The 11,440-nt window shown below is 41.8% G+C and overlaps 1 protein-coding gene across 2 annotated transcripts in view; it reads left to right on the forward strand.

Annotated features, from left to right (window-relative positions):
• kirrel1b (kirre like nephrin family adhesion molecule 1b) overlaps nt 1–8,066 on the forward strand; it is a 104,830-nt gene extending 96,764 nt beyond the window's left edge. The window contains exon 15 of one of the 2 annotated variants that reach the window (XM_011486004.4): nt 623–8,066. In XM_011486004.4, coding sequence (XP_011484306.1) covers nt 623–1,237 — 615 coding nt within the window. In that variant the 3' untranslated portion in view covers nt 1,238–8,066. The remainder of the gene's footprint in view (nt 1–622) is intronic. The other variant, XM_011486003.4, reaches the window with a different exon arrangement.
• The last annotated feature ends 3,374 nt before the right edge of the window (nt 8,067–11,440 follow it).

Consider the following 11,440-nt stretch of genomic DNA (forward strand, 5'->3'; position numbering starts at 1 on the left):
CTGTACATGTTTTTGAGTCTGGTCACAGGCTCTGCGTACAAATTGGGCGTTCATTGACCGTGCGCTGAAAGTTTAACCGGTTGAGCTGCTAAAACGTGACTAGCTGAACTGAGACTATTCAGGTAGTGACGTGTGGGTTGTGTCCTTCTCAGAACAAAGTGCCAACCAATGTAATCATGATCACGGAGGTGAAATTAATAATTACGCTTTTTCTGCCCGCTCGCAATTCTATGACGCCAAGCCTTTTATATTTCTGAATAGAGCTGTAAAAGGAAAAGTCTGGAGCAAGATTCACCAGATTTGCACCAAATTTCACACCAAATAGATATAGATTAAAAAAAAATGACATTTACATTTTTATTTTATTTTATTGAATACCCTGCTTAAAAAACAGTGTCTCTAGAGATTTGGGTTTATTCAGAAAAAAGAAATTGCTCATCATGTTAAATCTTGTGATGTCATCCAGTGGGCTGCATCTTTCTTCATTCATTGTACTTTTATAAAGACATGCATCAGCAGATGTTAACTTTGCAAACATTTATTATCCTGCTGTATAACAATGCTAAATTTGATTTTTTTGTGTGTTTGAGCCTCAATTTATATTTCCTTTTCTAAAAAACAGGATCCGACCAACGGCTACTACAATGTCCGAGCCACCACGCATGACGAGGCCCGTCCCCAGACTCGTGTCGTCCACTACCAGGGTGACTTTCGCCCACAAAACCCAGGCAGCGTGCTCTCTGGCGCCACTTCCAGTGGAAATTCGCCTGCCACCAGCGGTGCAGTTCCCCCCAGCACGGTGCCAGGATCGAGGGCAGGGTGCTATGATCCCCGCCCACCTTCCAGGATGTCCCACTCCACCTATGCTCAATTCAACACCTTTACCCGAGCTCCGCAGAGTCAGCAAGCGCCGCCCAACACAGCGCTCCAGTCACCTGGAGATTACCCTGGGGGAGACTGTGGTCTGCTTGACAGCACAACCCAGCTTCCGTATGACAACTATGGATACCCCTCCCAGTACGCCACCTACCGCATGGGCTTCGCTCCTCCCGTAGAGGAACCTCCAGCCTATGAGATGTATGCAACAGGACAAGGGACGGGCCCAGGCCTAGGAGCTGGACAGCAGAGTCCTGAAACGGGGCTGGGAAAGTATGGAAGCTCCACTCGCTTTTCATACTCCTCTCCACCCTCCGACTACTCCCAGAGACACACACAACGGATGCAGACTCATGTGTGAAAAAAGGGAGTTTCAGAGTTGCTTTTTGAAGCATATGAACACAAATGTCATTTTGTATAAACCCCCGCCTTTTTTAACATGAAGAAAACCAGTTTTCCATCTGTAACAACCAACAGTGTAACTTTTTTGTCTTCATATATTTTTTATTTTATTTTGCTTTTTGGATCCATGATTCAACACAAAGCTTTGCAGTTTTAGCAGTGTTGCATAAGACACAGAAGCAATACATGCAACCAGCTGGAACAAAAGCAAAAGCGAAAACCACAATCAAGAAGAAAAGAAAAGAAACAACAAAGAGCACTTTGAAGACGGGAAGAAAAGGACATTTTTGGGTACAGACCTAACTTGCTCTTAAAGCCTCCATCAAAAGTTCCCTCCACTCCATCTCTGTAAATAAGTGCAATTTAGGTTGGAGTTGTTTTGATTATATTCCTTCTGTAAATCGTATGCCTATAGTGGCGATGTGGTCAGGCTAATTACACTCACATGCAGCGTCGGAGCAGCTTGGACTACAAATAGGAGTGGCAATTTTTGATTCCTCACTAAAATCTGCCCACTTCACTGTGCATGATCTACCTTTACTGAAATGGTACTGAGTTTTCGAGGGTTGTGCAGCGATTGACCAGCGTGCCAGTTCTTATGTGCCAACACAACAAAACATGTCTTCTTCCCTAAAGTGTGGACAATGAGGTGCTCTGGATGCCCAGATTTTGTATTTGCCTAATCTTCAGTGTGAAGAAAGGAGCGGTAGCAAATGACTGTGTGCTCCTGCACCTCTGCATATCTCATTTTTATCATCCCCATGCTTTTCTCTACTTACAAGGTCAGTGCTTGCCTGAGTTTGTGAAATGAGGTATGGTGGGAGTGCGTTTTCCTTCTACGAATTATTGCAATTTGTACAAAAAGATACCTCCCTTAACCTCTAGTGTCAAAAAAGTCTGTTTCTCTCACTTGCACAGTAGAATACTTTTTTCTCCATTTTTCTACAGAAGCATATGAAAAAAGGCATTCATAAGCATTTTATAATATTTTTATAAGGAGTTGTGGACCAAAGGTTCAGCATTTTGGCCGACACTTATTGATCAGATGAATGAGGCGATGTGGTCGTGTTGGAAACGGTCACAGCTCCTTTGAGAAAGGATGGATGGTGTTTTTAAAGTGGATGTGGTAGACTTTAATTAGAAAACTTTAAGAGCTTCACTTCAAAATGATAAATATCCAGCTGGAGCAAATCTCCCTGATGGATACAATTGTGTGGCGTGAAACTCTTCCTTTGACTTCCAGTCTTCTGACTGGACTGCCTTTATCACATGCTGACAACATTCAAAATGATGGATGGAGAACTAGCAGCTGCTCAGTTTGAGCTTTCCTATAAACTTTGTAAGCGTCAAGAAATGTCAAGCAAAGTCTAACATATCAAACTGATCGTGTGGTACACTTTGTTCTCTCACAATTATATTTCATTATGCTGGGTTCTCTTATTTAGAAAAAAAAAGGTTTCCATTATAGGAATGTTAGTATTTGTTACATGTTAAGGTCAGTGTTTTGGGTCTAAATAACATAAATTTTACCAAAAAAACTATTTTTTTTCTGACTGTGCTTCAGACTCAAAGCTCCTATAGAGGCAGTGTAAACACAACAAGCTAAAACTCATCACTTAATAATGATTTACATTAAAGTCATCAAGATTGCTAGTTTTGCTGATAATATTTGGTTTGGTGTCCTAAGATCTGGATAGATGTGAACGTGTGGCTCAGCTTTGAGGTTCTGCATCATAAGGTTTCAACATTCTTTAACACTTGCCCACTAAAATAAATGAGATATGGCAAAAAAAAAATATTTCAGCTAAAATCTTCACTTTTATGGCGACAATCATTTGTTAGTCCAACTTTGCAGTGACATCATTTTTCTTGTCAAACTGTCACTTAACTATAAGGGGTTCTGTCTTGTGGTGCTTAAGCCTCGTTCCCACTGAATGGTACCGTCCAGTCCGCTATTTTGAGCGTTTCCATTATAAAATTGATCCATTAAACTGGATCAAATCATACCATTTTTGGGCCCCCGTTGGTTGTAAGAATCCTGTTGTTTGGTGGTAGCTCATTACAACAAAAGAAAGTGCCAGACCAGCACCAGTGTATTCCTCAGCGCCGCCCTCAATCTTCCCAACCCTTGTGTTATCCTAGGCACTTTAACGTTGGGAGTTGGGTCATCTAGACCCACTAGACAGTGCTCTGAACCTTTTTTCTTCAATGATTTGTGATCTTCACTGGTGTCCATGGATTACATGAAATCTTTCCACCTTTATCCACCTTTGTCATGGTAGGGAGAACACGTCAATGTAGGGGTGGGGTCATTTTGACTCCATAGGATAGCAAAGGGTTAATGCCATGCATGTCCCAAAACGTTTTTGACAGCAGCCATTCTCCTTTGCTGGTAAAATGGAAATATATTCAGGTCAATTATGGCCTCTTAGGTACCAGTAATATGAGGACACAAAGTAAACCCCATCCAATCTGGTTTTTCATTTTGACAGGTACATTGATCTTGTTGTTTAGCCCACGGAACAATCATTCTAGTGGTTTATTTAAAAAAAAATAGCTCATCACTCTGACATGGATATTTATTGCACAAAGTTACAATGGGACATGTATCTTCACCAAAATAGAAAATAACCACAGCGCTTAAAGACCTACTCCAATGAAAATGGTGTTCTTGGTGTTTTTAACATGTTCTTGTGGCATTTCTCTGATGATGGAGGACATTTCTAAAGAAAAGTTACATTTCTGAGTATTTTCTTATTCAACTTGTGCAGCTGAAGAAGAAAACACGCTGTTTGAAAAAGCTCCCTGTTCTGAGCAACGGGGAGGGGAAGTGGGGGTGGGCTTACTCCGTATCAACAGTCCCGCCAAAAACTCAGAAGTGAATTTTTGCTGCCCTGCAGAAACTATGTCCTAGAAAACAACACAGATTTTATTTATTTATTAAAACAGCATAATCATAATTAAAAGACCACTGGGAACACTTCCAGCAGACCAAAAGTGATCAGAGTGGGACTTTAAGACTTTAAGAACGTGTTTTGATTTATTGCATCAGTGTTAAAATAGATTTCTCATAGTGAATTCTTGCTGATGTGAATTCTGATCAGTCAGTCACCCACTCCTCTTAATGCTAAAACTCACAACTTTCACAAAATGGAGCTGCTTGGATATTTGGATGTTACACCCTAAACTGATTTCTGGTTTCAATCCACGTCCTTTTGCTTCATCTTGATTAGGGGTTTTTACAAGGGATCAATATCCTCTCCTAAGTCCTCCTCATGCGTGTTTTACCAGGCTGAAACAGCTTAAGACAACAAGCAATAAAAAAATAATACTACTTTTTACCATTATTCCACATTTCCAAGCAGTTAAAAACAATTACACTTTAAATATAACCCCAGGCTGCGGAGGACATCAGCTCTTCCAGATTTAATAATTGAGTGTTGATTTTTATCAGCCCGCCTATCGACCTTTCACGGCATATTATGGTAATTATGAGCAAAGGGGCTGTAAAAATGTATTTAGGGCTTTTGTTTTGTCCAAATACCAAGAAAGAATACCACAGCCACTCCATGCTTTATGCTTCTGATGAAGCTGCAGTTAGACGCTCGCCATGGAAATCCCCTCAGCCAAAGTAAAATGGCAGATGGAGAAGCGTTTTAAATAGATAGTGGTAACAGAGCTGTGGTACTGCATACCATTACCTTTTTACAGCCTTTTTACAGAGTTGTGGCAGCACAGTATTTTGCATTTGATTTGCAGTGCCGCCATGACCTTGTATGTAATGACTAAATTTGACAAGGAGGAGGTACTGAGTCCAACAAATGCAAAGTCAGCCCATCCAGGTACTTAGTCATCACCGTTTGTTGACAATTAGACATAGAAGGTCAAGCACTTCAGGAAAAATATGTATTTTGGAAAGTTCATTTGATGGTTTTTCTCATGCTTTTTTTGTTATACTCGTTTGAAAAATGTGTTTCCAAAGCCACCCAGCCGCTTCCTGATTCCACAAATGAACTTATCATAAAAAAAACAGAATCAACTCCTCAATTTTGCAAACATTTTGGTGCATTTTTTATTGGAGTCGTGCCACCCTCCTGCAGATTTTTTGTTTAATTGTTCCTTTATGAGATCTGGAATTTTGGTTTTCCTTATATGAATCTGTGGTGTTTCAGCATCAGTGAAAGAATGAAGAAAATACTGAGCTCAAAAATGGTTTTTCAACTTATAAACGCAGTATTTGACTTACATCTTTTACGTTTTTCATGGATCATCTATAACGGGTGTTCTGATTAAATTCAGTATCTCAGCAGTGCTGCAGAAAGCTCCTGTCTCATGACGTTCCATGCTGGAGCCAAGAGTGACTGACATGTTTTTTATTTTTACTTTGTGAAGTTTTCAGTGAGTGCCAAAAAGACTGCAAAAAAAACAAAAAAAAGAGAACTGAGCAGACAAACAAATGCAGCAGCTTTTTGTGCTTGTTTTTATCGTGTTTATGAATGTTTCTACGTTGCAGTATGTGTGTGTGTGTGTGAGACGGTTTGCATGCACATGTGGACATACATGTGCTGTGAGGGTGTTCATAGTATTAGCAGCTGTGTGTGACTGTAGAGCTGTTCAAACCAGGCTTTGACTGATCACTTTATGTTTGCAGGAAGGATGGAAATGGCTCCTGTTCACAGCAGCACAACACTGTTGTTGTGTGATAGCTTATGTAGAAAGATTTTAAACATTTTCATCAGAAAATGTAGCATTCGAAGTTGCATCAAGATATTGGTATCATTACCAGCGGCATATGGCAGAATTGAGGCTGCTTGTTAGGCAGGGAGGCATTGGGTCTTGTTTAGAGTCTCTGGTGGATTCAAACCTGCAATCTCCCTTAAACTCTGATGAAAAGGACTATAGTTAGCTTTTAAATGTGCATCTGTAAAGCAGTGCATTCACCAGAAAGGCTTCTGTCTGCCTGAATAATACAAGCAGATTCAATGTTAGTCTTGTGCCCAACAGTATTTCAGTGCAGCAGTACTGTCAAGGTCATGGACGGTTATTTCATTATTTAACTATGTGCAGCTTTGAATTAAAAACAAGAAAAAAATATATTCTCATTACTGCATTCACATTTCTAATCTGCATTTCATTCTTCTGTTTTTCTAAGCTACGTACTCACCCGACATGTGACGCGCGTTCAGAGCTAAAATGCACATTCTGTTGCGCACGTTTAGCCCATGGTGTTTACACTGGACAAGCAGGGAGGGGCTTCTTCTTCTTCTTTTTCTACAGAAAATGATGGTTGAAACTTGTATGACTATGCGTGAACGTGAAAGTTTTGAAGCCTAAAATGCGCATGTGTGTGCATTTACATAGACTTTTTATTGGAGATGGCTGCTTGAATCTTTGTTGCTGAGAGCGGTGTGAACGTAGCAGCTGCAAACTCCTAGAATCTGTGGCCCCAGACCCAACCCTCTGACAAAATCAGGGCAATTTTGCTTCATGCTACCGTCAGCTGTAGGGACAAGATTTGTTTTAGAAAGGAGCAAGTTTTGCTGTTTTTTATGGATAGACTTCAAATGGAGTCACTAGAGTAAGGTTAGCCATCTCCTGACATGAAGGCCTGCAGCCCCACTTCTATTGGACCCCCTCCCCCCACACCCCTTACACTTTGGCAGCTTCTAATTGGCTGAACAAACCTGATCCAGGTAATCATAACACAGTAAATCAAACATGTGTGAAATAAATAAATAAAAATAAGTAGGACACTGGATCTAGAGTAAAGCAATTGTTTTGGAAACATTAAGGAAAAAAATGTTGGGGGTGTTCCCCAAACGGCAGTCAATCACGCTGTTGTAAATGTTGGTACTGTCTCTTGAAATAAAACCAAAGGTGTGAGGAAGTGTCCGAAGAACAGAGAAGTTTTCGGCTGATTCGGCAAACATCAAGTGTGAAAGGAGCTCATCCCATCAGGCAATTACAGAATGTGCTTCCCCTCCTGTAAAATAGTACAAGAACATGGTGTTACAGTTTATATTAGTTCAATTGAAAGTAGGTGAATTAACTGCAATTTAGAAAACTTCTCAACATTGGTTATAAAAAAAGCTATTTTTTTTGCAGAAAAATAGTTTGTTTTGGGTCCACCAGAATTGATTTCTTAATTTTTATCCAAAATTCCTTTTATTTCTGTGTCTTGAAGAAACGTTCTCACTTTGACACAGAAACAGAAAATCAGCCTTTCGTAGTGCAATCCCAATAAACTCCAATAAAGAAATTACTTAATGTCGTACAAACATGTTCAACAAGAAATGTTGAACATGTTTGTACGACATGAAGTTCATTAAAGTAAAGATTTAGACAAAAATCAGTCAAAGTCTGGTTAAAAGCCGTGCTGCTGGTAGATCAGAGCGAAGGGGGAGATATGAGGCCTGGGGTGAGGCAGAGAGAGTCATACAGCTGCTGAACAGCTGCACCACCAAACAGGATCTTCAAGCTGCAGCGACAAGGAATCCACAGGGCGTGTGTGAAGTGGAGAGGGACAGACATTTATATATTTACAGTATATTCTCAATACCGTTTTTTTATATTATTTTAATCACTATATATTGTTCATATGTGTATTACCCTCTTATTGAGTACTTGTATATCCTCTCTGTTATGAAAAAAAGTGTTCAAGAGTCAAAAAGATTATTGAAATGTTATTTTAACTTTTGTTTATATTTTCTTTCTTTTTTTCAAATTCAATGTAATTATTTTTTCACAGCATCAGAAAAACAATAAAAAAAGACACAGTTTCATAAGAACTTCTGTCTCTGTGACCCAGTTTGATGACTTGCTGTCCCGCATTAGTCCAACAAACAGGGGAAAAAAAGAAAAGAATATGTCTCGATGCAAATAAGAAAAACATGAAGTTCAGGAGGAGAACGATCAGATTCTCCATGTTTGTTTTGGACGACACTACTTCTTCTGCGTTGATGGCGGTAGCAAATACTGACACGCACATTTACAGTGCCCTCTAGTGGTTTTTATTGGGAAAACACAGCTAAAGAGCAAACAGCTATTAGTCGGAAAATAACTAATTTTTTTAAGTATGGACAAACAATGCAAAAAATGTGACATACTCAGAAATTTACAGTACACCTTCTCGATGTAAAAGTTCAGTTGGAGATAGAGCGTTTAGGCACCAAGCCTCTGTTTAATGGAATAAACTCCCAGCTCATGTAAGAGAGGCCAACACAGTTTCTACATTCAAAGTTAGGCTTAAAACATTCCTCTTTGGACAGGCTTATTGCTAGACTAGTTAGTATTCAGAGAATATTTAACTTACTATGAACATGTTTGAATTAAACTTAATAACAATAACAATTAGTTGCTAGTAGGCTGCTCCAGATCCTGCCTTCACCTTCGACCCAACCCGACCCGGCCTGACCCGACCTGACCCTTGCACCACACAGACTTGAAGGGATTATCTGATCCCATTGCAACCACACGAATATTTTCAAGGGACCTCCAGATCCCACCTGCACTACAATCTATCCATGACTGTACCCACAGACTACTGACAAGACTCCCCTCTATCCCCCTCCCCTTTTTTTAAGCCTAGCCCTGACCTGAACCCTAAACTTAACCCTTACCAGATGATTCTAGATTCCGTGCTCCTGTACTTGGCTGTGGACCTTACCTCTGGCTTGTCTCGCATCCCCAGCTGTCCCCCTACTCATCTGGATGACGCTCATCTGCTGGACTATTTAAATATGTAGCTGTAGAGCGGGCTGCACAGTGGGGCAGTGGTTGAACTGGTTCAAGTCCCGGCCTGAGGCAGAACACCCGTTCTCCCCGTGCATGCGTGGGTTTTCTCCGGGAACTCCGGCTTCCTCCCACCGTCCAAAAACATACTACATACATTCTAAATTGTCTACAGTGAATTTGAGAGTGCATAGGCAATTGTGATTGTGACCCTGTGACAGACTGGCGACCTGTCCAGGGTGCCCCCTGCTTTAGCCCACAAGTGGCCAGGATAGGCTCCGGCACCCCGTGACCCCGGATTAGAAGATTAATGAATGAGTTGTAGAGTTAGATAACCAATTTCTCTCTAAGAGTACTGGTACATCGCCTGTCCATCCTAGGGGAGGATCCCTCTTTCATATGGGCACCCCGCAAAGTTTCTTCTTTTCTTCTGGAATCCGTTTTTTTAGGACTTTTATCTTTATCTTACTGTGAAGGAGGGTCTAAGGGCAGAGATGCCCAGTTTAGTTTAGTCTGTTTAGTTTAGTTTAGCAATCAGATATTAAATTCTATGACCTTATGTACTTTATGATTTCATGTTTATTACACAATCACCGGCATGAAGTCCATTGAGATGACTATTGTTGTAATATTGGGCTATATAAATAACGTTAATTTGAATTCAATGATTATTCCACCCTAAACCTCACAAAGAGAATTACAGTTTCACACTTTATTGTGTTTTTGCTGTTACTTTGTATATCTTCCTTATTTTGTGTCTTCTCTCTAATGAATGTTTTTCTTGTCAAATCTTTTTCTCCATCCTGTCTTCTCACTCTCACACTGATTTCTCGTCTTTTTCTTTTTTCTATGGCCAGTCTTTCTCTCATCTGTTTGACCCTCTCTCCCTCCTCCTTCGTTTTGATTTCTCTCACCTGTTATGTTTTGTCACTTTTCTAATTTAATCTCTATCTTTTTTTTTTTTTTTTTTTTTTTTTTTTTTTTAACTTGTCCTGTCCAACAGCTAGGCAAACAGATGAGAGCTGAGGGCCTCTTGTGTTGGACATATTTTATTCTAACAAGAGGGGTTATTCATCTTCAGACAAACCAAAGGTATGTCTGAATAAACCCCTTTTGTAATTGAGGCCAAACTTTATTAATTTCAATCATGTTTGAAAATCTTTGGTGTTGGACCGGACGGAAAAGGAAAGAGGGGAACAAGAGAGAGGGACGTTAGAGAGAGGGGGGGGTAGGAGGGTGATAATAGGAGGGGAAGGGGGGTAAGACCATGAAGCAGCATAGAGCAGGCAGGTTTACTGGTTGTTTATCGTTACGGTACGGTTCAAATGTAGTACAAAAAGGGCGGGGCCTGTTCACACACACTCAAATATTATCAACACACCTGCTAGCCGCAGAAATGTCCACATGTCAACATGCACACAAAACAGATTGTCATGTCCGCTGCAGCACTCACCTTGTTTGGCCAGGCTTCCTGTGGGAGCAATCAGGCTCCATGGAGGACACCTGGTCATGCCCCTTCATAAGTCCACGCCTGTGCTGCACTCATTGCCGGAACGTCAGTCTTCTCTGATTCATTCCAGCTAAACTGTCCACGCATCCGCACGGATCGTAAGCTACCGTCACGTCACGCCACGCCACGCCACGCCATCGCCATCGCCTTGCCTTCTCCTCGCCTTCTCCTCGCCTTCTCCATCCACACGGATTTGCATTGTAAGCCAAAGACTTTCCATTGACTTTATAAAGTGGAGATTCCTCTGCCGAGGTCTCCTAGTGTTTACAACTTCATCACCGGCATCCAGGCTCTCTCCCCCCTCCCAGCTCTGTCCGCTCATTTCCTCTCACGGCTGTGAGTCCACCAAGTCCTGCTCCCCCTGCTGGCGGGAGGTTTCCACGCTCCCTCATCACTCCAACCCTCTGACCAGGACAATAAACACTATTTAACCTTTACTCTTGGGTTTGCTTTCTGGCTGTCCTCGACTAAACCTGACACAGATAGTGTTCACGAACGCATACTTATGCCTTTAAACCAACTAGTGTGAAATCTTTCATTCATTCAATCATGCAAACTATTAGTGCAAAGGTGAGCTAACACCTGTGCTCAGGTGAGTGTTTATGTTCTTCTAAAATGGATGGTGGAATGTGAAAAGAAGGAGGAGGAGCGCCCAGCCACCCCCACACCCATACCCCCGCCGCAGCAGCAGCGGCAGCCGGAATTCCCCCAGCGCCACACGGGAACAGGCAGGGAACAACCGCCCCCCGGGCGACCAAGACCGCCACCCAGGCCAGGGCCAGCAGGACCGCCGCGAGGCCCCCAGAGCCAGAGAGCAGGGAGGCGCAGAGGGAAAGAGAGCGCCGCCCCAGCCCAGCCAGGAAAGCAGCCCCCCGCCGCGCCGGAAGAGCCCAACGCAGGGCCCCACCGGAGAGGGACGCC

This window comes from Oryzias latipes, chromosome 17, assembly GCF_053564925.1.
Source record: "Oryzias latipes strain Hd-rR chromosome 17, Olatipes_Hd-rR_3.1".
Lineage (NCBI taxonomy): Eukaryota > Metazoa > Chordata > Actinopteri > Beloniformes > Adrianichthyidae > Oryzias > Oryzias latipes.